Below are 26,321 nucleotides of genomic sequence, written 5' to 3' on the forward strand. Positions count from 1 at the left end.
GGAAACATCTAAATGCAATCCAAGTGGCAAGGAAATGCTGCTCACTCGCAGGCTCCCTCCCTCAAGGGCACCAGCACACCACTTCCTGCCACCCCCTTAGGAAGCTCTGCTCATTAACACCCTGTTAATAGGAACCCCAGAAACCTGAGCTTCCGGAGAACAGAACGCTAAGTCATCACCTCCTTTGACTCTGCTACCTCCAGGGAGGACTTTTCTAGATGCCTCCAACTTTTCTGTTTAAAGCAATAAATTTAATGTGTTCTTTTTGGGGAAGGAAGAGACTAAGGGCAGGGCCGGAGACCCTTTTGAGAATTTGTCCAAACCTAGGGATCTTCACCCAAGAAAAGTATAAACATACAACATTTTGCATGTCATTTCAGAGGTTCATAGACTCCAGGTCAAGATCCGTTTTTTGTAAAGTGGACAGGACAGAAGCAGCACAGGGAAAAATACAATTAAGTGCAGATGCCCTCTACACATTCCAGAGGCCCCACGGGGCATTCCCAAGGCTGTAATCGCTACATACCCAACGAACCTACAAAGTTTTATTTTGATTTTTTGGCTCTTTAGATTGACAGTCTGCTCCTAAAGAACCTCCTTCAATGCAAATTGATAACTCAATTGAGTCACTGCTGTGAATAATTTCCCCTTGGATCGCTTAGTGCCAAGGTTAGCCAGGGACCAAGAAAGGCGGGATTAGAGAGGTATATCTGAATGGGTGTGCTGGGGATGGCTGCATAACCAAACAGGAGTTCCCAAGCCAGAAGGAAATGGTTTTCCAACTATCCAGTTCTGGAACTCTTCGTGCTACTGGAACCCTCTGTGAATAAAGATCTTCAAAGGATGGTCACCTCTACCTGCTTGACTCCGGACTCTCACTGGATCTTTTGTCAGTGGGACTGGGGATGACAGAGAGAGAGGCCAGGAGAGGGTGAACTCAACCCTCTTACACTGGGGTAATCTTACCTCTGTGCCTGTTAGTAGTTTTATCAAACATCAGCATTGCATCTTCCACCTGCAAAACAAATATAGAATAAAGGTTGCTTTAGGAATTTTAAGAAAGTACACAAAACATTATATGCATGGGGGAGGGGTGAGGGGGTAGTTTCCATTATAGAAGTAATAGTTGCTTATCAAAAAATATCTGAAAATGCAAAAAAGTAGAAAGAAAAAAAAAATTAGTGGCCTTTCCACCCCACACAATTACAGTTAATATCTTATATAGTTCCCTTCAGGGTCTGCTTTTTATTTTTGGAGACAGGGTCTCACTCTGTCACCCAGGCTAGAGTGCAGTGGCACCATCATGGCTCACTGTAGCCTTGACCACCTGAGCTCAAGTGATCCTCCTGCCTCAGCCTCCTGAGCAGCTGGAACTACAACATGCCCAGCTATTTTTATTTTTATTATTTTTATTGTAATTATTTATTTATTTATTTTTAGAGACAGGGTCCCACCGTGTTGCTCAGGCTGGTCTTGAACTCCTGGGCTCAAGTGATCCTCCTGCCACAGCCTCTCAAAGCACTGAGATTAGAGGTGTGAGCCACTGCTCTGGGCCTAGAGTTGTTGTTTTTTTTTTTTTTTTTAAGAAAGAAAAAACTACACCTATTTCAATATAGTTTAAATCATATAGTATATAGAATTTTTCCTTTTGTTAACCCGCGACATTACAACATGGCAAACAATTCCCAGGTTAGTATATCATGTATACTATCTTGACCGATGCATATTTCCCAGCGTAAGAAGCCATAGCTTTCTTAATTATTGCCCGTCTAATGGATATATGAATTGTTTTTAGTGATACACAATGAAGCTTGAACATCCTGATTGTTATGGGCTCAACTGTCTCCCAAAATTCAGAGTTGAAGTTCTAATCCCTATCACCTCAAAATGTGACTGTATTTGGAGAGAGGTTCTTCAAAGAAGTAATTAATTTAAAATGAGATCATTAGGGTGGTCCCTGATCCAATATGACTGATGTCCTTATCAGAAGGGATTAGGACACAAACACAAACAGGGAAGACCATGTGCTGACACAGGGAGAAGACGGGCCATCTGCGAGCCAAGGAGAGTGGCCTCAGAAGAAAGCAACCCCGCCACACCTTGATCTTGAACTTCTAGCCTCCAGAACTGTGAAAAAGTACATTTCTGTCGTTTTAGCCCTTCAATCTGCGTTACTTTATTATGGCAGTACCAGCAAACAAATATATTGATGCTAGGACCTTTTTAAAAACATCAAAGAGAAGAACATAATAAAATACCAAAGGCATCCTCTGTCTCTCTTGCTAATCCCTTCCAGACCCCTCCCACGCATCCTGTAACCCCTTCTGGATATTTCTGACAATAAGATTTCAGGGTCCACACTTAACTCCCACAGAGAGCTCAAGGAACTCACACTGAATGAACCAGATTCCGCTCTGGAATACACTCCTTTTATGAGTATTTATGACCCACTCCTTTATCCCACAGAGTACACATCTTTAGCACAGGCGTTTGTCCTCACCCTTCAGCTGCTCACCGGGGGAGGGCACCTGGTCTGACCAGCGTGCAGCCTACTCTCTTCATTCACTCTGTGCTCAAGGTTGACGGTAAAAACACAACCCAACCCGTGTGGCTGTGGGTGGGTAAAACTGTTAACGGGGAGGCCCTGTCCTCAGAGCAATTTCACTGTGTGCCTGTGGCTGAGAAGGACCGAGCACCGTTGATGTGCACTCAAAGGCTCACAAATGAGCTTGGGGGCCGGCGCTAATCCCTTTGAGAAAAGCAGTCGTGGGCTATTCATGCCTCACTCCTCCCAGACTACAATCTCCAATGGAGGGGAAGACACTGGGCAAAGCAATAAACCGAGGTTTAAAATGGTGCCTGCAGACAAATCAAATGTATTTTTCTAGATGCGATCAAATATAATAGGGGGAAGAGCAAAGTCAAGGTAAGAATGGAAGATGGGGGTAGGCAAGCCGGTCATAAACCTCAAAGGGAATGGCCTGGCTTAAAAATCTCTTCTCAAGTCAGGGCCCCCTTTTGTTGCTAGGCAACCAAGCCTGAACAAACAGGCTCCCGGGGCCTTCCCCTTCTGCTCCCCATTTCTGAAGTCAGTTACTGGGAGGCATATGGCCTGGCATGGTGGCTCCTCCAGCAGGGAGCTGCCCTCTCTCTCCCAGGCACCAGGATGGTGGGAGTGGGCAAGGCTAGTTTGGAGATCCCTTAAAACAGGTGTTCCTTCACCACCCTGTCCCCATGCCCATCCAAGGCAGGACAAACTCCTTTTGGGCGGGCTTCAAGAGCCCCCCACAGGTACCTGCTGGGGCCACATACACAACAGCCGTTCCGCCTCCCATGCACCACACACGCAAAATCACCATAAGATCAACTGGTGTGTTTGTACACAGAGCAGTCACACTCGAGCATATGGTATCTCAGACTCAGACCCTGGGACTCGATAGGAATGCGAACGCCTGGGGTGTGGGTGGGTGGGGGGTGAGGCCTGCCGGGTATCACGCAGGTAAATGTGACATCTGTTTTGCACCCATCTCCATATTTTCCAAGACGTTTGCCAAATCCTTATTTTGAACTGAAAATGCCTAACAGTAAGGAAAACAGCCACCCTTCTGTGCTGGCCACGTTTTGGTACTGGGACTCGGAGTCCCTTAGGAAATAAATGTTTGGGATTTTTTTTTTTTTTAATGTATTTTCAAAACCTCCTTTCAACAGTGCATAATTGGCTCCCCTTTTCCTTCCTAAGTTTGGACGTTTTCTAATACTGCCCTCTCAACATTCGCTCCACCCTGGTGAGCGTGGGGGAGGATCTGTATATGTTTTTAGGGCAACCATTGTTGTAAAGAATAGAGCTCTTTCCTCTGTAGTCCCGCTGTACAATGGGGCTCGCAAAGACCTCCTGAATAGATAAAGTGTCAGGGCGAACGAAAAATTCTATTAACACGTTACAAAATACAACGTCTAAGAAGGAGCTAGAGAGGAAAGAGAAAGGGAAAAAAAAATCAATATGGATAAGTCCCAGTGCTTGGGGGTAGAAAACTTTTCAGCAATTGCAAAACACTTATTAATTCAGAGAAGCCATCAATGCGATGGAAATCTGGCAGAACAGCAAGAGCTGAAACTAGAAGAATTTGAATATACAAAGACTGAATAGAATGAAAAACACAGCCTCACATACGAGACTGTTTCTCACGGTTCTATGTGAATCAAACAGAAGCGGCTTGTGTGAGTCAAGGGAAAATAAGGGGCACAGTTAAGGTAACTGGTATTCAACCCAGAGCCAGCAAGCTGATAACTCTCGTGGTCTCGGTCTTTGTCTCTGTCTCCCTCTCTCTCTGTCTCTGTCTCTGTCTCTCTCTCTCACACACACACACACACACACACACACACACACACACACACACACAACCCAGGTAGATCAGGGGGGCTATGAAGACTCATCAACATGAACACACAGGCCAGGCCTCATTCAAGATGCTAGGAGAGCCCAAAAGCTTAGGGGAAGCTGGGAATAGGAGTTTTTCTTTTTTCTTTCTTTTTCTTTTTTTTTTTTTTTTTTTGAGACAGAGTCTCGTTCTGTCACCCAGGCTGGAGTGCAATGGCGTGATTTTGGCTCACTGCAACCCCCGCCTCCCGGGTTCAAGCGATTCTCCTGCCTCAGCCTCCTAAGTAGCTGGGATTACAGGCACGTGCCACCATGCCCAGCTAATTTTTGTATTTTTAGTAGAGAGGAGGTTTCACCATGTTGGTCAGGCTGGTCTCGAACTCCTGACCTTGTGATCCGCCCACCCTGGCCTCCCAAAGTGCTGGGATTACAGGCGTGAGCCACCGTGCCCAGCCAGGAACAGGAGTTTCTCTAACCCCTTATGAAACACCCCCTCAAGGGACACCACCCTCATCCTTACGATTAACACTGGTACTTACTTCACATTGACAATGCGCTCACCTGCCTTACAAAGTTCTTTGTACCTAAAATGGGCACCTGCAGGCCTAGTGGCTCCCCCGAGGGAGAGAGAAGGACAAGAGGTATCTGAACCTCAGCATGATTTGTCCCATGTCCTGGCAGAATCCCGGTCTGTTTTGGGAAAAGGAGCTTATTCCAACCTTGAGATGTGCCTTGTAATAACTTGGGGCAGGTTTGAGATAATGGCCCTGGCATCTTTAGTGATGTATCTTTGTGAATGAAAGAACAAAATAGGCTGGATATGGTGGATCATGTCTAGTAATCCCAGCACTTTAGGAGGCTGAGGTGGGAAAACTGCTTGAGGCCCGGAGTTTGAGACCAGCCTGGGCAATATAGCAAGACCTCATCTCTACAAAAAAAACCTAAAAACTTAGCCAGGCATTGTGGCGCACACCAGTGGTCCCAGCTACTCAGATGGCTAAGGTGGTAAGATCGCTTGAGCCTGGGAGATTGAGGCTGTAGTGAACCATGACTGAACTCTAGCCTGAGCTAGAGTGAGACCCTGTCTCAAAAAACAACTCCCCACCCCGGCCCCTGCCAAAAAAATAGAAAGCAAAGTAAAGTAACATTTAGGTGAGCTGGTGGGGAATGGGATGCCTCTGTCTTTGTCCTGACACCAGAAGGTACTGAACACACTTCTGACTACTGCACGGTTCAGACTATGCTGTAATATCCTCAGAAGTGTGTGAGAGTCAACAAAGGGGACCTAATCTGTTAGTTTCTATGGCTGCTGGAGTTGGGGCAGGGATTCTCAAACATCATCCACATCAGAATCATCATCAGAGGGACTGTTAAGCCACAGATCTCCCGGGGTCTCACAGCCAGAGTGACTGATTCAGTAGTATTTGCATTTCTAACAAGTTCCCAGGTGATGCTGATGCAGCTGCCGGCCCAGAGACCCCTCTTTCCATGAGCTACTCTAAGGGTAAGAAGCAAGAGCAAAGGTTAAAGACACCGGGCAGAGGTTGCTTCTTCCTCTTTAACATACACTCAGTGGTCAATACATGAAACAAAATTTCCCATCTAGGAGCAATTGATCCACTTCAGTGTGGAAAGTTCTCCCTCTCTTTGTTCCCCTTCTCTCAGACGTTTATATTCTAAAATCCTAAAAATGATGACGGTTAGATCCCACGATGGAAAAGATGATAAGAAGAGGGACAACCAAATTGCCCTGCACCCAATGCAAGAAAAGTCCAGATTCTACTAGGATGACACAAACTTTCCTTCTAACAGATAAACTCTTATTCACAGATAAACTCATGTCGAGATCTACCTAACAGATAAACTCATGTCTAGATCGCGCAGCCAATCCAATCTTGAATAGAAAACTTAGCAGATGGTAACTTTATTTACTTTTATGCAACATACATGTATGAGGCATTCACTATTTGCAAACCATCAGCCAAAGTACAAATAAAAGACAACTCACACAGGTCTATGGTGGACTGACGATATGAATGATCTCACACCCTATCCTCAGTGAGTTTGCTGTCCTTCTCCCAAAGAGGTGGAGTTTACTTCCATCCCTTGAATCTGGGCTTAATTTGTTAGGGCTAATAAAATGCAGTGGGGGGAAGAGTATGCCTGTTTTGGGCCTAGCCTTAAGAGGATTTGCAAGTTCCTGCTTGTTCTCTCTTGCACCTCTGCCATCACCATGACAAGGGCATGCCCAGGCTAGCCTGATGAAGAATGGGTGGCACAAGGAGCAGGGCCAACTCCCCTGTGCTGAGGCCAGCCTAGATAGGTGGACAGCCAGTCACCCTCAAAGCATGCAAGTGAGACCAGCCAAGATCAGCAGAACCACTCCAAGTGTACTCCAAACACGTGAGATAAACAGTTACTGTCTGCCCCTGAAGTTTTGTGGTTAGTTACACAGCATTCTTGTGGCCATAGCTAACTCATACATGGTCCTCATTCTAAAAAATGCCCCCAAAACAACAAAGAAAGCTTACAATCAGAAGACAGACAGTCTAAAATAATACCAGAAAGTAAGCAAAGCAAAGAAAAGGGGCAGAAGAAGGGAAAGTGCTGAATGTGGCAGAGAATTAAACTATCAGGTTCCACATTCCACATGGAGCACGCTCTTCATGGAACATTCCACAAGGAGCACAGGTATTAAGGTGTGGAGGGACCTCTTCTAAATCTCACCCCATCAGCAAGGTTGGAGACAGAGATCCTAGAAGCGCCAAGAGAAATTGGCAACTTGTTCCTCACTAAATGAGCACCACGAAAATCAGCAATAATTACCACTCAAGTCAGTGGGTGATGCCTCTCTAATCCTAATTCATTTAATGAATGAGTGAACTCTCTTTCTAATGAGTCAAAAGATTTATTGTGAGCCAGGCATTCTTGCTGGGTGATTTTAGAAGTAGCCAGATGGTGTTGACCACATCCAGGGGTTAGACTTGAGACAGCCCAGCTCACGTGTTGGCTGAATAGGAAACCTTTAAAGACACAATGCAGGCTGGGCGTGGTGGCTCACACCTGTAATCCCAACACTTTGGGAGGCTGAGGCAGGCAGGTCACTTGAGGTCAGGAGTTCGAGACCAGCCTGGCCAACATAGTGAAACTCCGTCTCTACTAAAAGTACAAAAAATTAGCTGGGCATGGTGATGTGCGCCTATAATCCCAGCTACTCAGGAGGCTGAGGCAGGAGAATTGCTTGAACCTGGGAGGTGGAAGTTGCAGTGAACTGGGATCACTCCATTGCACTCCAGCCCAAATGACAGAGACTCCATCTCAAAAAAAACAAAGACACAATGCAATGATGCACAGAGGGAGGTCAAAAATGCTATTGTCCAGTTAGCTGGCTAACGGGTGGGACCCTACAGTATGTCCCCTGGACCACTGCCTCTTCTGCCAAAGGTTTTACAGTTTTGGCTCCCCAAGTACATAGTAGGTGAGTGAAGCTGAACTGATCTGAGGACACAAAAAACTTGTTCCCAGGAGACAGCTAAAGAGAAAAGCGTTGCTCGTATGTAACTCAGCAGATGCTGGGAGACAGCTGGGTGTGGTGGGGAGTGCCCGCACCAAGCATGGAAGGAGTCCGGGTTCTAATCCCAGCCCCACCAGGATCTCACTGAGGACCAGTCCCCTCCCTCCTCTATCCTCAGTTTTTCTTCTGTGAAAGGAGGAAATTCTATGAGACGGCTCCTAAGATCCATGCATAAAGACTCTGCCTGGAATGCGAACATGGACTCCAAAGGCAGCTGGGACGATGCTCTGGAAGCCCCGACTTGGCCACTGGGCTTCTGTAAACTCTCTGTGCTGTGAGGCTACTCCAGAGCTTTGCTGTGGCCGATGCACGCCCTGAGAAATGTCCTACTCCTCTGGGGATATAAATATACACACCCACACGCCACACATATCAAGAACAAAGCAGGAAACGGCACTTCAAATGATTCTTAAATTATCTGGTCAAATGCAAGAAGAAACCCAGCTCTCCAAACTCCCCCAGAACAAATGCCCTTGAATTTCTCTTCCTGCTCCCACTCAAACGCTCCAAGTGTTAGTCTAAATAAACACCCTCAAATGCAATACCATGATACTATAGTGTGTCAGGCTTAACAGGCCTTATTTATGCTCTGTAAACTCAAGGAGCTAAAGCTACAAGAGTGAGACTCGGCTGAGGTGGCAGGACTGCCCAGGCCACAGGTGCCTGGGGCCCGTGGTGGAGACAGTCGCCGCCTGGGTCCAGGATTACGCAGAACATGGGAAGGCACTGTCTCCACCTCTCTCCCTGCCAGCTTGGGCAAAACCCAAATCGGTTCCTTCCGTAAAGCTCAGGAATAACGTGTAGTTTATTGAAATAGGACTTTTCCATATGCTCTGGCCTTGCAAAGGGTGGGGTTGGTCTATCTTTAACTGTTCTCCAAAGAGGAAGGATGGAGAAGAAGGAGCAGACTGGAAAATCCCATTGGTTTATACTGAAATCAACATCAGTGGTTTTCAGCCATGACTGCTCACCAAGGCCACACCCCAACCTATTAAATCAGTACTCTGGAGTGGGCAGCCCAAAAGAGGATTTTTAAAAGCTCCCCAGTGATCCAGGGTGCAGCCAAGGCCGAGACCCACCGTTCTAAATGGCTAAACAGAGCTGAGTTGAGCCTTAACATGGCATGTGTGTGTGTAGACAGGCTCTAAGTAAATGAGTATTAATGGGTCTTCTGCTGCTTAAAGATGAGACGTTCATCCCCTGCCAGAGGTCGGGAGCAGGCACTCCTTGCCTCATCCTACTTTCTTAGGGCTGTCCTTAAGCTTAACTCAGTCTTGGTACAAGAAAGCCAAAGTTCTATACTAGAAGTCGCTCAGAAGGACAAAAACTGAACAGAGGGCTTTAAGAAAACCTAACAAAACCATTTTTTTTTCCCATCACCACCAATATTTTCACAGGTATGATTATTACTTTGGTGGTCACAATAACTCCACGGGAGTATTATAAATTCTCTAAGACTCAGTTTTCCTACTGGTTTGTCCTAGAGCTGGCGGGGCCGGGCCTGGGGCTCAGATGCTGGGCTTTTGAGTCTAAGCCTCAGCCTGCCAGCTGCTGCCTTCCTGCCCATCTCAGGTTCTCGGCCTCCCCTTTCTACAGCCAGCCTTTCTGTCCCTGTGTGTTTACCCCTGGAAGACTGCAGGGATGGAGGCACGCTTGGAGTTTCTATCCCAGCTGCTGCTGCCAGGCACGTATTCCCTTCATTCCAAATGTCAAAAAATGCTAGTTTGCATCCATCTGAAAGCCTGTTTATTTTAATTTGAACCCAGGCCTTTACTAACAACAGAAAAAGTCCACAACATTTCTCCTCAACTAGGGCTGGGTGCAGTGGCTCATGCCTGTAATTCCAGCACTTTGGGAGGCCGAGGTGGGCAGATCACTTGAGGTCAGGAGTTCGAGACCAGCCTGGCTAACATGGTGAAATCCATCTCTACTAAAAATACAAAAAAAAAAAAAAAATTAGTTGGGTGTCATGGTGCATGACTGCAATCCCAGCTACTCTGGAGGCAGAGGCAGGAGAATTGCTTGAATCCAGGAGGCGGAGGTTGCAGTGAGCTGAGATCATGGTACTGTACTCCAGCCTGGGCAACAGAGCAAGACTGTCTCAAAAATAAAATAAAGTATCTCCTAAACTGTTCTTAATTGTGGCAAAAAATATATAAAATAAAATTTATCATTTTGACCATTTTTGGGGTCTACAGTTCAGTGGCATTAGGAACATTTCTTGAACTCTTCACAGAAGGCTCCCACACCTTACAATGGCCAGAATATTCTGTCCTCATTAGCAAGACCTTTATCAGCCCTTAATTTTTTCCTACACTTACTTCTTTGATTCTTGTGGGATCATTCTATTTTCCCATTTAGCTTACAAGAAAAAACCCACAATGTTTATCAAATAGCAGTTATGAATTCAACGAAGGGACACCTGCCCATGAGAACTGAAAGATGTGGGGTCTTCAGACAATTCAATCCAGGAGATGTAGACATTTTATCTACCTAAGGCAAAGCCTCCCGCTCAGAGATTTTGATTCCACAAGTCTGTATCAGACTCTAAGTTACAAAATGTCTATCCTCCTGAAATAATGATTGTTATAATAACTACCATTTACTGGAGTGTAATAGGCAATTTGCAAAGCTCATTTAATTACTGTAACAGCTTTGAGGTAGATCTTATCATACCCATTTCATGCACCCATTTTTTTTCTCTTTTTAAAATTTAAAAATTTTTATTTTTTTTTGTAGGGATGGGGTCTCGATTTGTTTTCCCAGGCTGGTCTCAAACTCCTGGGCTCCAGCAATCCTCCCGACTCAGCCTCCTGAGTAGCTTGGGATTACAGGCATGTGCCAGCACACGTGGCATCATACACCCATTTTATAAGTGAGGAAATTGTGGTTCACTGACAGTAAGTGACTTGCCTAGGATCACACAGGTGGTAAATGGTGGAGCCAGTAGTTAAAATCAGATGTGTCCCTAAGTCTTCTGTTCTCCCTTACCTGTGTTCTGTTTTTTGAATCCCTAAGAGCTTTGCACAGTACCTCTGTCTGCTGGATGAACAACAAACACTGCTTTAAAATCCTACCAAAAAGTGAAGAGAGGTGATTAGGTAACCTCAAGGAAATGGAGGTATATTGCCCCAGTAGGCTCAGGAGAGGAGGAATGATTGGAAAGGTAAAGGAAAGGGGAGGCTATTGGGGTCTCTTCCTTTTAGATAAGTGAATTCCAAAAGCTTGAGATCACTGGGCTCCTCCACAGTTGTGGAGCAAGCCTCCAGCAGAGCTGGAAGTGCCAGAGGGCTCTGGAACGCAGTCCAGGCTCAGCCATGCGCATCCCCCCCGTGCAGTGATGCTAAGGATACTCAGTGTGTCTTGCTTCCTGGAGTTGTTAGGAAGGCTCATGTGGTAGCCAGTGAGTGCCTACCACACAGAAAACGCTCATCATAACAGACACTGGCCCAATTCACTGCCCCATCCTGGCAACCCCTCACCCCCATGCACACACCCGTACATGCTCCACGCAGTTAAGTCGGGAGCCACACCCAATGCTGTGAGTTTTCTTATTGTGAATGGACTATGCCAAGGGAAGGCCATTAGCAGAACCAGTGTGCCCTTGGGGGAGCAGTCCCAGGAGGCCCTATCTCAACACTAAGCCAGGGAAGGCAGAGTCTCCTGGTGAGAGGCAGGACTGGTTGGCAGCTTCATTCTGGCTGAGCTTGCAAAGCTGTGGGCCCGAGCACCACCCTGGAGGGTGGGGCAGCAGGCTCTTACTGGGGATATCTGAGATGGGGTGTAGAGAGGAGTCGATGAGGGAAGGGGAGAGAGACACCGAGAGACAGAGCTGTTTGAGGAACAGCAGTTGGATCCGGCAGGCTTGACAGCTGTCACATGGAAATGGCATCTGGCCTAACGGCCTCTCGTGTGAGGCTCCTTCAAGTGGCGGCTGCTGTGCTCTGGAAATCCAGGCCCATGTTCAGCACTGGTTGTGAGTGCGTGCGTGCACGCATGCTAGTGTGCTGGGGGAGGGGATCGGCAGGCAGGCTGCTGAACTGCTGGACACTCCCTTCTCCCCCTCTCCAACCTCTCGCCATCAGGCCTCACCTACCGTGAAAAAGGCCCAAGCCTGCCAGCTCCAGAGGAGAGAGGCAAATCATTAGGGGAGCACTGATGTGCCGGAACACTCTCTCACATTCCCATTAAACAAATACTAAACTGCTAATTGCCAAAATGGATCTCCACGACTCTGACCGAACAGGGGAAGGGTTTATAATTACCAAGTGTGAAAATGCACAGCCTGTAAATAACCACCTCATCTGTCCTAATACGGGCTGATATTGATGGGCATGAAATAAACATCAGGACAAATGGAAAAATCATCCACATCTCCTGTGGCCAATGCAATCTCGGATGGTGACAAGCGTAGCTGCAGCCATACGCCTGGGGAGGGGAGGGGAAGAGGAGAAAGGAGTTTTGTAGGCTTGGAGAATCTCGGTTCCAATCCCAATTTTAATCCCATGGGCCATCTGTACCTTCTTTCTGTCTGAAAAACAGGGAGGGTAAATAACAAGGCTTGATAATGGGATGAAGGGCTTGTCTACATTTCATAAAGGCCGGGGCCCCCAGGAGAGGGACTTCTGAGTACATCAGCTTCCAGGACAGGGCTTCAGACATCTTCCACCCTGCTCTCTTTAAGGCTGGCTGATGAAAAAAGAAGAACGAGGGAGAGGGAGAGCGAGAGCTCTACCAAGGTGACACATTTATTCATTAAACTAATATTTATTAAAGCTCTTTTGTCTGACCAACACGCAGAGTTGGTTGCAGAGCACAGATGAAACAATGTGTGTTTAGAACGACCTTTGGGCTCTCTGACACCCCTGTGCCATGGTGCCTCCCCATCCCCCACCATCTCTTTCTGCCACTCTGATGGGAGGTGGACTCTGGTCTGTTGGGTCCCAGAGCCCATCACTTTTCTTGGCCACAACAGGGGAGGGGCAGGGGGATAAGCCAGAGGTCACAGGGTAGCTGCAGATTTCCCAAGCCCGAGGCCCTTTTCTCTCCACCAGCCCTTTGAAGGCACAAGCCTTTGATTCCGATGAACTCAGCCAGATCTTGGAGTGAATACTGGTAACTGAGGGAGAGAGGAAGTTCCATTTGCCTCAGAATCACAGACTCAGGAGTTAGAAGTGACCCAAAGGTCACCTTTCCACTTCCCACCCAGTACAGGAATCCCTTCTCCAAGGCTCCTTTGAACCCTTCGTGGAGCTTCAAAAGCTTGGAGCATCTCTGCCCCGCCCTCTCGGACGAGCTGCTCAGGCCTGAATTCAGCAGCAGTAGCACTTAGATGCCTGAAATAGCAGCCTCCTCTGATCCCCAGCGATTCTGGCACAAGGCAGAATTCTGCGAACTGTATAGCATCAGGCACCCGAATCAGCGCACTCAGCACCACTCAGCCCCAGACTTTCTTCATGGGGCTTTGATGACATCCAAGTAAGTCCCTCCTTCCCCTATGGGCTGCCTGACAGCCAGTCTCCCCAATCCCCTTGTCCCTAAAGTCATCCCTAGAGTCCCATGGGTTTCTCAGTCCTAGTCCTGACCCAAAGACCCTGTTGAAAATTAGTTAAATGAAGGAAGGTCTGAACTACATACAGACTGTTTTTAGAGGAATTCTAATTTGTTACTTTTGAATTCCCAAACTGTCTTCAAATAATGGCTAAGAAAATGCTGCTGAGAACAAAGTTCAAGTGCAGCAACAGGCTGAGAGATGCAGTCACTTGGCAAAGTTATCTCTTGTTCAGAGAGGATCATAACTCTTCAAGGCAGAGAGGATAAAAAGGGTATGAGTCCAGTCCACTCATTTTCTAGAGAAGCAAACTGGCTATAAGCAATTAAGTGGGTACGGCCGAAGCCACAATGACAGAATAAAAGAAACGTGGCATGCCATCACACGTCCTGGGTTCAAATCCCACTCCACCACTTCCATTTACGCATGATCTTGGGCATGGCTTTCCAAGTCAGCTCAGCTTCCTTGTGTGTAAAAGGAACACATGATCACTGTCAACCTTCACCCCAGCCTTGGGAAGTAGAAACTATTGATACAACACGCAGGAAAGCATTTGGCCTGTGGCAAATGACTACCCTATGTATTACCAGAATGCACCCCAGCCCCGGCACACACAGATGCTCAAGAAATATCTGTTGGATGAGGACTGCATAATGGGATAACAGACTTTGTATTGATGACTACAAAGTCGTGAAATCATTATGGATGAGTGAGTGTGCCTGGCTTGATGTACTGTGGTGCAATGAGTCGTATGCAAAGAAACCATCTTTTAGAAACAGGGGGAATGGACAAACAAACCATTCCACTACGTTCCTACAAGGGAATACAGCTGGTACACAGCTGGTGCACAACTGACCAGAGGGGTCATACCAAGTGAAAAAGTCAGTATCAAGGCTCTATTACATACTAGACGACAAAATTATTGTGATGAGGAACAGATCAGTGGTTGCCGGGAGTCAGGAGTGGGGCCAGGGTGTGACTATTAAGGAGAAGCACAAGGAGTTTCTTTGTGGTGATGGAAGACTTCTATTATACATCCTGACTGTAGTGATGGTTACTCAAATCTCCGGGTAGTAAAAATTTAAATAATTACACACAAATACACATGAAAACTGATAGGGTACCAACTCTGGTTTCCTGGCTTTAATAAAGTACTGTGGTTATGGAAGATACTATCATTGTGGGAAGCTGGGTGAAGGTTTCACAAGAGCTCTTTGTCCTATTTTTATAACTTCTTGTGAGTCCTACACTATTTTAAAATAAAAATGTATAATAATAATAAAAAGAAACCACAAGGGGGCTCATTATTTCAAGAAACCCCATGGCAGATCTGTTTGTAATACAAACAATTATGCCCTCATTTCAGTTGATTTGGATAAAGTAGGTGTAAATAAGGTAGGCATACAGTAGAAAGATCTATCCCTTATCTGTTTCTTGTATTTGGCACTGGCATACACAACTCCGAAATCTTATTTTGTCACATGAATACGTGAATTGGTGGTCCACACTCCCCCATCACTTCCCTCTCCCTAGTCCTCAGGAAATTTCATATACGGCTCTGCATTCCCTACCTAATGGCCACTAGAGGGATTAATACAAAAATAAGCATCCAATAAGTACGTACTGTTGAGTTTCAGGAAGATTTTGGAGGATAAAGAAAAAAAACTCAGATAAGACCAGGTGCAGTGGCTCACGCCTGTAACCCCAGCACTTTGGGAGGCCAAGGCAGATGGATCACCTGAGGTCAGGAGTTCAAGACCAGCCTGACCAACATGGCAAAACCCCATCTCCACTAAAAGATACAAAAATTAGCCGGGTGTGGTGAGGGGTGCCTGTAATCCCAGTTACTCGGGAGGTTGAAGCAGGAGAATTGCTTAAACCCGGGAGGCGGAGGTTGCAGTGAGCCAAGATCGCACCATTGCACTCCAATCTGGGCAACAGAGGGACACTCCGTCTCAAAACAAAACAAACAAAACAAACTCAGATAAAAAAGAGCATCAAATCCAGTGGTTTCTAATCTTTCTATTTTAAGCCATTAGGCCTGTCTTTCATTTAATTTTTGAAACACAGATCTTAAATGTTTTGAGATATTTCATATACCAAACAAACTACACTTACTTTTGAAGTATGGGAAATCATTTATCAATATTCATCCTGATCATCACCGGGGCTTTTTGGCAGCATGAAGTGACTGGGACAGGGTGCGTTGGGGTGCTCTGTGTAAAGCAAGCACACCTGACATTTTAGTTGGCCCACATGTGGTTTGGGGTGGGGTACCCGTGGTGCCTGACAGATTTTTTGAGGTAAGGAAGTCAACTTGAGGACTCGGCGTTCCTTCTGTTGACCCTGAGAGGTTGGAAATTTCTGGTCTACTCCTTACACCCAAATCACGACTCAGATCTTTGCAAATGAGTATTGACAGAATAACCAACCCTCCTACTTAATCCCTGAGCCACACAACACCCTAAGGGGGAAAAAAAGAAGGGAGAGGGAAAAACCCACATCTTCCCTTAAAAAAAAAAAAAAAGTATCAATTCAAGCTGCTTCAAGACCCAACAAGCATGTTTTTCTTTCATTTATTTCTACATCAACACTCTGAAGGATAAAGATCTTTCTCATTTCAAGAGCTGTCAATTTGCTTTAGTGCCATGTTTTCATCTGTTTGAGGTAAAGAGGAATTTACAAAGCAGGCAAATGAAATAATGCACTGCAATCTAACATATTTTGGCAATTCAAATTGGGACCAGGGAAAAAGGAAATTAAACAAGAATGACAGGCCCACAGCACACCTGTGCTGTATCCCACTGGTCCACCCCTGCCTTCCCTCCACTTGCTAACTTTATAACTTGATGAAGTCTTCAGTGCTTTGCTGAACACTATACTATTTGCTGCACCCTAATTCTTCAAATCATTTCTACATTTTGCACAACTCATACAATATTTTGCTTTCTGAAGCAGAAAAAAATGTTTCAGCTGCTGGAAAATTGTCAGGCGCTATTACTCTCAAGACCCCCTTGAAACAGCACAGGGGCCACCGTCCTGTTCCTGGCAGATTTACTACACTTCCCTATATAAATTAACAAAGACAAATGCTTGTTGAAATCAGACTGTGAGAGGCATCCTTATCCTCTCCGGCCTAAGGGTTCAATTACAATGGAACTTAAAAATAAATAAAAGGAAATCTTAATCTCCTCTTAGGGTCCTCCTCTGCCAATAATGACGCCCCATGAAGATTTTTGCCTAATTCATTTACATTTCTTTTTTTGTTGTTTTTAATTAAACTGCTTCTCAACTACTCAGCTCTATAATTTTTCCTACTTTAGCTCCAGAACTAGAGATTTTGTAAGATTAGGAATTTCCAAGGTCAAAGTGTCTCTGCAGATCTCGGGAACTGTGTGGCACTCAAGAAACTGCCTTTCATCACCACAGGAGAAGCACAGGGAGCCGGCCAGAGGGTCTGAGAGCCCGGGGGAGCGGGGAGTGAGGCTCCCTGAGGGACTGCAGTAAAGTCCCCAGGGACTCCTCAGGGAGTAAAGGGACTCCACCCCGACTCCTATCAATTTAAAATCAAATGATGACAAATGTGGTCATGGGCATACAGTCCTGTCTTTTGCAGAATCCCATCTGCTTGGTGACACTGTCGAATTCTAGATTTCTAAAAAGCATTGCAGTTCTTCTGCCAATGACCCACGTGTCCACAAACAGTGCTTGCTAGGGCACCTAGGCCCAGGTCCCAGCTGACCAGTACAGACTAGTGAGAGAGGCCAGAAACTCTAGAGCTAGACTCCCTGGGCTTGGATTCTGGCTCTAGTATTTATTAGCTGTGTGATATTGGGCAGATTACTCAACCTTTCTGTGCCTCTGTTACTTCACTTCAAGTTGGTACCTATCTCATAGTGCTGTTATGAGCATTAAGAAAAGCTAATTCAGTCTAGCTCGGTGGCTCATGCCTGTAATCCCAGCACTTTGGGGAAGCTGAGGCGGGTGGATCACCTGAGGTCAGGAGTTTGAGACCATCCTGGCCAACATGGTGAAACGCTGTCTCTACTAAAAATACAAAACTTAGCCAGGAGTGGTGGCGAGCACCTATAATTACAGCTACTCAGGAGGCTGAGGCAGGAGAATCACTTGAACCCGGGAAGTGGAGGTTGCAGTAAGCTAAGATCATGTCACTTCACTCCAGCCTGGGCGACAGAGTGAGACTCTGTCTCAGAAGAAGAAGAAAAAAAAAAAGAAGCTAATTCATGTACAATATTCTGGCACATATGAAGAACTAAACAGCTGCCATCCATTATTATTACATCCTCAGCGAGCTGGTCAGAAGATCTAGTATTGTTCATGCCTGAGGCCCTCCCTCTTTCTACAGTTAGGATGCTGATGCTAAGGGAAATTAAAATTAGTGGCGACGCTGGCTTTACCTGAGCAAGCAGTGCCAAGGATGAGACACAATGGCCACATTCTCTAACATCTATCTGTCCAGCCCATGTTGCCCACATGGGAGGTGGCCGTGTCCCGCCAGGAGGCTGCAGAAGCGTGGAAAACCAGGCAACAGAGAGAGACAGATAGGCTTGTGCTGGCATGAGATGGTTTCTGTGATTTACAACCAAGTCTTAACTGAGACTCTGTGGCCTCTAAGTTCTGTTCAACGAGGAAATTAACTCACTGAGGCCAACCTCTATTCCAGCAAGGACCCCCCTGTGCCATCTTGCATAGAAAAGAGATTCGGCCCTTACCTGAGAAGGCTGCTCTGGTCAAACGGCAACAGGTGACAGCAGCCTCAGAGCTATCACCCTAAGCCCAGTTAATGCCCTAACAACTGGGCTGAATGAGCTCTTTCTGTTCAGCAAATGGGCAGCCCTTAACTTAAAAAGAAGTTTGTCAGAGGCAGTGGTGCTACCTTTAAAATCCATTCATTCATCTGACCAAAAAAAAAAAATAAATAAATAAATCAATTCATATTTACCATATTAGGCCCAAAGACTTTTTAAATGAGGAAGACTTGATTCCTGTCCTTTGAGGTTCATGCGGACAGAGGTGCCATCAGTGCAGGACACATAAGTGCTCTAAGCTGTGCAGGCCCATGCAGCGCACATACAGGCACTCTGTCAAGGCCCAGTTTTCAGTCATTCATTCATGCACTCAAGGGCTCTGAACACTCAGCATAAAAATGACACTAACTTAACTGGGGGAGACGGTTCATCACAAAATGGCAGGAGGTGGTTTCTAGGCAAAGGGGCACCAGGGACCTGGTCATGGGGCAGCAGGTATGCATGTGTGGGGTGGAATGTAAGCCACGGGAGCAGGGTAGGGAAATCGCAGAAAGCAGAGCTGTCTGTGCGGGCCTGGCCTGTGTGAGCTACGGAACGGCTGGGTCTGCACCCTGAAGGTGAGGTTCTGGCTTTTGAGAAAGAAACTGGAGGGGACAAAATGATGTCAGAGAGACCACACTCAGTCTTTACTGAAACCAATACTCCACTGCCAAATAGACCGGGAGGACATCTAACAGTGCCAACTGAGGCCAAGGGCTCAGGGGCTTAATCCTCTGCTGTCCACAGTTACACAGCAGGCCAGAGGCAGAGCTGGGGTTAGTACACTGCCCCAACCCCAGGAAACAGCCTCCCCAGGGCAACACCCCACTCCAGGAGCAAATGAGAGGCGTTCTGAGCCAGCAGGACTTGAGCCCGGATGGCCTGGAACACCGAGGAGCCCCAGTCTCAAGGCATGCAGGCAGGAAAGATGACTCTTCCAGCTTAATGAACCTTCTCTCCGTCTCTGGGTAAGTGTGGGGTGGGTGGCGGTAAGGGGAGGGAGAGGCTACTCAATATATTTGAGCGGGTGGGTCACCACTCCACCTTTTATTCCATTCACTTCACATTTGGAGTTTATTAACGCGCCTTCCTTTGTTCCACTCTGACGTCTGCATGACCACGGTAAGTTCCTGCCAGAGCATCGGCTCCCCGAGGGCAGCGCCCGTGTCTTCTCCATCCTTCAGGCTGCACCTGGGACCCCGCTCTGGGGACTCAGTGTGCCATGCTGGCTGACCCCCTCTGGTGCTAGAACAGGAATCTGGAAAAGCACAAATGGCTCTGTTCCAGCCTGGATGTGGTGGTGACCTCCTCCAAAGGGTCAGGGCTGATCGATACCCCTGGAGTTTCTGATCACCAAACAAAGCTGGGATTCCAGGGACAGAAGCATCTGCTTGGTGGATGCATGGCAGGTACAGCTCCCTCCCACCTCCAGCGAGTGGGATGCAGAGAGGCAGAGGCAGGACAAGAACCAGCCCTGGTGATTTAAATGCCTGTTCCCAACCCCAGTTTATGTGCCACGGACGAAAGCCAGAGAAACACAAAAATGTGCCATAAGCCTATTTTTTAAGAGGTGTTTCCAGATGAGTGTCCTGCCTTGGCCAGCTCCAGTAGACTTTAGAACTTACATGGCTTTTAAAACCAAGAGGAGGCCGGGTGCGCGGTGGCTCACGCCTGTAATCCCAGCACTTTGGGAGGCCGAGGTGGGTGGATCACCTGAGGTCAGGAGTTTGAGACCAACCTGGCCAACATGGTGAAATATCATCACCACTAAAAATACAAAAATTATCCAGGCATGGTGGCAGGTGCGTGTAATCCCAGCTACTCAGGAGGCTGAGGCAGGAGAGTCACTTGAACCCAGGAGGCGGAGGTTGTAGTGAGCCAAGATCACACCATTGCACTCTAGCCTGGGCGACAAAGAGTGAAACTCTGTCTCAAAAACAAAACAAAACAAAAAAAGCAAGCAACCAAGATGCCCCCAGACTAGTGAGGCGGACTCAATATTCTTCCATTTGTGGGCGGCATAACGCACACAAATTCTCCCTGGATAAATTCTCCCTCACTCTCCCCCTCACTCCTTTCCACTTGAGAGAAAAATATTTAAGAGAAACGCTCTCTAGACGGCTGAAATTTCCCCCTCACTAGCTCAATTTAGTTATTTATCAGAACACTTCGGCGCAGTTATTTTCAGACTTCCACATGAAATAGTAATACTTAGCACTTCCAATTCGTCTCCCAAGCAGTTTTTAAATGTCAGCTCATTAATCCTCAACACCCTTGAGAAGCAGCACTTTGCCCCATCTCTCAGACTGGGAAGACGGAGGCAGGGCTGCCCCAGGATCCCTGTGGGTTTCTGCAATGACTCGATGCTGATCAGACTCAGGGATCCTCTCACTTGGACCACAGAAAGCATTTTTCACTGAAGATGACACGGTACTTTAGGACTTGAGGACTCTATTCTAATGAATGGATCCTGGAACAGCCTTGTGGCCTCTGACCACGGGTACATGAACATGTGCAAGAACACGTTCCTTCAGCACTTTGTCCAGCCAGGTGCAAGCCTCTCCCACTGTCTGCCATCAGCAGGTGCCCTACATCTCCCAGGTCCACCTCCCCTTGGCCAGGCCTGCCGGGCTCACACACGTATCTGTGAGCTGCACTCTGCGCAGATCTGGGAGCTGCACTCTGTTTCCCATGTCTTGCCAATCCCACACATCTGATGGCATCGGAACCAAAACATCACTTTCTGGGGGCAAACTACAGGCTTTGGAGGAGGCCTTCCAAAGAGGGGCGTATGTCCCGTGGTGTGGCTTTTCTTTGCTCCCTGAAAGAAACACTTCCAGACTTCCTCCCAGCCAGCATCAAACCTTTTAAGCTATTTGGAGCACCCCAAACTTCAGCCTTCAAATGCATTTTGTATTTATCACTTTAAAATGAGATTTAAGGTTCCTGTCATTTGAGTCTTCACTTTATTAGTGAAGAAAATGGGTTAATTTTCCTGTGGGCAGGACAGGGAAAGAAAGGGCTGTCAGTGTAGATGCCTCAAATTCTGTGCCCGGTGGGGGCCGGAGGTCCGGGAAGTCTGTGCTGGACGGCAGCACCAGAGGAAGGAGTAGTACGGTTGCAGTGTGTGGCATCGAGGTGGGGGTCTCAGATCAATGCAGAATGGCCTGTCCAGAGCTGCCAGAGAATAGCTGGCCACAGGCAAGGGAATGGGTGACGAAGCACTCCGGATGGCTTTCCCCTGTCCTGGCCCCGAGCTCCCAGACACAGCTGCCGCTGACCTGCAGCAGGAGTTTTAAAAGGGTAATGCCTACTTCTGCTGCGCTCTGAAGTAAGTCTTCACTAAACACTAACTCATAAACGACCCTGGCCCTTTATCTAGCATCAGCTGGCTTGGTCCCACATCTAATGCACAGCAAGGATTAAAAAGAAAATGCAGCAAGCCGGGCATGGCGGCTCACACCTATCATCCCAGGACTTTGGGAGGCTGAGGTGGGAGGACTGCTTGAGGCCAGGAGATCGAGACCAGTCTGGGCAATACAGCAAAACCCATCTCTACAAATTTAAAAGAAGAAATAAATACAACCTCTGTTTTGTTGTTGGATAGACGAATACACCAGAGTGGACTTGATAGGGTCATCATCCCCTTCAAAGAAGTCACCATGGAAGGCCCTGTCTTTATTCACTGAGACTTGAAATATTTCCTTGAAACTGTGGTGGGGGTGGGGGGGGGGTCAGGGGGTGGGGAATTCCCTTCTAGTCAGTTCCCAACTCATGCAAAACAACTAGTCATTATTTTATAGTCCTACTGCATTTTGGTCCAAAAACAGCATAATCAATCTTGGCCACAAGTCATTTGGAACCAAGACTGGCAATGGTTTCCAAAAATCACATCCACTTTCAAAGGCCAAAGATTTATCACCAGTGAGGATATTCAGAAGAAAATGCTAGAGTCTGAATATGAGTTCACAGTGAACACTTTGAAACTGCGCAGAGCAAAGGCAGGATCTTTGGAAGAAGTACACAGACTCCCACTTTGAAGAAGACACACTGCATCTGCAGGAAAAAGCCCGGTTCTCAATGCTTCTTAGTCATTGGCGGGGTTGGGGAGGGAGACACACACACACAGACACAGACACACACACACACACACACACACACGGAGACAAAAATCAATGGGAAGAGATTGACACCCTCCCCCTTACACACACACACACACACACACACACACACACACACACACACACACACACAGAAACAGAGATAGATTGAGAAAAACAAATTCTTCATTTAAAAAATCTTGGAGGTAAAATAAAAGGGAGGGAAATAAGAAAGGATTTTTTATAGCTTCATACCAAATACATTATGGATTCAATGCTAGGAAAACATTCACCATGTCAATGTACAACAAAATTAGCATCTTTAAGATATGTTTACCAAGCAGCAGGGAGGTTTGTGAGTCTGGGCTGGGCTTGCACTGGCTTGAAAATCGCCCTACAGATCCTCCGTGACCCCAACATACACGCCATTTCCAGGCAATTCTTAACGGTCAGAAATCTGTCTTCATGAGATTTAAGTCCTTCCCCTCCCAAGGTGCCCTGTCTAACCCTCGCTGTCCCCACAATCTGTACGTGGAGGAAGACACAGGAAGGTTTGCCCTTCAACAGGCACAAAAAGCAAGCTCCAGATTTGCTCAACTCGAATCAAACGGGCTAAACACATCCAGATGTTCGAATGGTTCTGGAAGATGAGGCAGAGCCCCTGCACTCCCATGGCCTCCTCCGACAGGAGCCTTCTCCCCACTCCTTTGGAAGGCCAGGGAAGACCTGCCAAGGCAAAATGGCTGTTCTCAGGGACGGAGAGATGACTGCGAACGTTCCCAGGGAACATGGCATCAGGAGCACACCAGAAAGAGCAGACCCACAGCCAGAGAAAGAAGCGATGTTTATCCACTTGTGAGACATCTGGAAAATGAAAGAGGCTACAAGCCATCTTTATCACATCTCTGTGCATACAAATACACCACGGAAAATTACAGATCCCTCTCATCTATCAAATGAGCCATAATAACCCCACAGGTTTTCCCCGAGTCCTTCAGACACCCCGCCTTACACTGTTTATCATGAGGGAGACAAGTGGAGAACCTTGGAAATGTAAAGGAAGATGAGCCCATGCCTTTCAAAGAGAAAGGGCCACAGCAGGGAAACTCTGATCATGGCTAATTGGCCCGTCAGGGTCCCGTCCTGGACAGACCTAGGTGAGGACGTCTCTAAAGAAAACGTCGCACCTCCGCTTGCCACGGAGATTTCTAAGGTTTGCCCACTGTCCTTTTGTAAGTGCCTGCTGGGCAAGTGTGGAGATAAGACGAGTATTACATTATGATGCTTCCTCATGCATGAAAGTCTATTTTAAAGAGAGTCTGGAGGGGGCCATCAGGAAAGAAGAGCCTGAGCAGTGGAGGTAGAAGGAAGGCTGCTTTATTTAGAGAAGTCTCAGCTACAGAATAAAACTGTGCTTTACCTGCAAAGGAAAACTCATTAAAGTTTCTCTTTGGTTCCAGAGAAAGAAATCTACAGCCACAGAATTTCAGAGAAACTGATTTTATTGCCCATACGCTTTTCACTTTGTCCTCCGACTCCACCCCGACTTACATACTAACTTGAATATATATGTAACCCCCCGCACCCCAAACCAAGATGCCACTCGGTCATACCAAATAACCACTGGCATGGCTTTAACCTGAAATTTCATTCTCTCTAGGTTTTTACTCCCCTGGCAAAAGAGTGAATAGCCTACCAAGTTGTACACATTTCTGCTTAAGCAACTCTGGCGAGGCATTCTTTTTAAAAGCAAGGAATACCTGAATATGTTAGGCATGGGAGTTTTCCTTGTTAATTTGTTCAGTAAGTCTGGAAGGCCCCACCCCTTTTTATTAAATAGGAAAACACGTCAAGGAAAACGTAAGAATATACCAACCTTCCTTGGGAAGTAAGAATATACTCCCAACCTTCCCTTATGTCCATTCTTGCTCTGGGGGTTTCTAGGCCCCAGGTTCTCTATCCACCTCTCTGTAACTCTCTCTGGCTCCCTTTTCTTCTCCCACCCCATAAATCTCGAGGGTGTCATTCACCCTACCTGATCCATGGCCCCTATCCTCTCCATCTGAGCTCTCTCCCCTATGCAAGAAGGTGGCAAGAAAAGCCATGGCCTCTCTGTGCTCTGCTGCCAGGCCTGTCCCCAGAGCACCAGCCTCACTTCTCTGCTGTTGGTTTCCCATGATGTGGATATTCTGGGACCTCCAACCCCAGTACATCTTAACAGTGACATACACACCTTCCCCTAGACTCCATTTCCACCAGTGACCCCAACCTCCCGCAGTTGCAAGCTTTACGCTCTTGCTCGGTCCTCCCTCTTCCAAGCTACCCCATCCCATTCTATTATTTCTTCCTTTGATGGGACCCCCATTCTCCCCTTTCCTTACTTTTTCTTTTTTTAGATGGAGTTTTACTCTTGTTGCTCAGGCTGGAGTGCAATGGCGTGATCTCGGCTCACTGCAACCTCTATCTCCTGGATTCAAGCAATTCTCCTGCCTCAGACTCCCTAATCGTTGGGATTACAGTCGCCCGCCACCTGCCTGGCTAATTTTTTGTATTTTTAGTAGAGTCAGGGTTTCACCATATTGGCCAGGCTAGTCTCGAATTCCTGACCTCAGCTGATCCACCTGCCTTGGCCTTCCAAAGTTCAGGGATTACAGGCGTGAACCATCATGCCTGGCCACTTTTCCTACAACTCTCTTTGCTTCAGAACCTTAAGTTGTGACCTAACACAAGATGGCCTCCTTCCTGGCATCACTGACTGTGACCCGGTTACTTTTCCTGATGGATCACTGCAAACCTTTCATGCCTCTGACTGCCCACAGGGAAACATCCAAGCACTCATGGTTCGAGGCAAGTTACCCTGCCTTCCAACATCACATCTAGGTCCCCTCAGACGCACACCCCCGGTCGAGTCCACCGGTCAGTCATTCCACTGAATTCTCTCCAGCCCCTTTACTTAGGAAGAACATGCCTTTGTCCGTGTTCCACAGAAGGGAAAACTGCAGGAAAGGCATGAGGAGATTCCCGGGGGCTGTCTTGTGAGGTCATAATGGGAGGGCACACAGCCTCAAGAGCTAGCAACAAGGAGGCTGGATGGGAGACCACGGGAAGGGAGAGTGCCCTGCAGGAAGAGGCAGAACCGAGAGGGCAACGCCCTGGCACTGGTCACCTTCACGGCATCATGAAGGAGGAGGATCCGGGGAGGAGAAACCAAAGTCTGGGGAATTCGAGAGGTCAGAGCCATGGTCAGGGAGAAAGTTTCTGTCAAAAACCTCTCTCCTGGCCGGGTGCGGTGGCTCACGCCTGTAATCCCAGCACTCTGGGAGGCTGAGGGGGTGGATCATGAGGTCAGGAGTTCAAGACCAGCCTGACCAACATGGTGAAACCCCGTCTCTAGTAAAAATACAAAAATTAGCTGGGCATGGTGGCGCACGCCTGTAGTCCCAGCTACTCGGGAGGTTGAGGCAGAAGAATCGCTTGAACCTGGGAGGCGGAGGTTGTCGTGAGCCGAGATTGCGCCACTGTACTCCAGCCTGGACAACAGTGAGACTGTCTCAACAACAACAACTAAAAAGTTGGTGCAGTGGCTCACGCTTGTAATCCCAGCACTCTGGGAGGCCGAGGTGGGTGGATCACCTGAGGTCGGGAGTTCGAGACCAGCCTGACTAACATGGAGAAACTCTGTCTCTACTAAAAAAAAAAAATTTTTTTTTAATTAAAAAGATACAAAATTAGCCAGTTGTGATGGTGCATGCCTGTAATCCCGGCTACTCGGGAGGCTGAGGCAGGAGAATCGCTTGAAACCAGGAGACAGGTTGCGGTGAGCCAAGATTGTGCCATTGCATTCCAGCCTGGGCAAGAAGAGCAAAACTCTGTCTCAAAACAAAAAACAAAACAAAAAACAAGTCACTTC

At 47.2% G+C, this 26,321-nt stretch overlaps 1 protein-coding gene across 11 annotated transcripts in view; it reads right to left on the reverse strand.

The window, feature by feature from the left end:
• LOC105476798 (musashi RNA binding protein 2) overlaps window positions 1–26,321 on the reverse strand; it is a 432,533-nt gene that overhangs the window by 157,204 nt on the left and 249,008 nt on the right. For all 11 annotated transcript variants that reach the window (XR_984257.3, XR_984258.3, XM_011733001.3 and 8 more), the window contains exon 7: window positions 967–1,015. Coding sequence is in view for 9 of the 11 variants with exons in the window: in XM_011733001.3 (XP_011731303.1) it covers window positions 967–1,015 (49 nt within the window). In the remaining 2 variants the exon portion in view is untranslated. The remainder of the gene's footprint in view (window positions 1–966; window positions 1,016–26,321) is intronic.

The sequence above is a fragment of the Macaca nemestrina genome, chromosome 17, assembly GCF_043159975.1.
Source record: "Macaca nemestrina isolate mMacNem1 chromosome 17, mMacNem.hap1, whole genome shotgun sequence".
Lineage (NCBI taxonomy): Eukaryota > Metazoa > Chordata > Mammalia > Primates > Cercopithecidae > Macaca > Macaca nemestrina.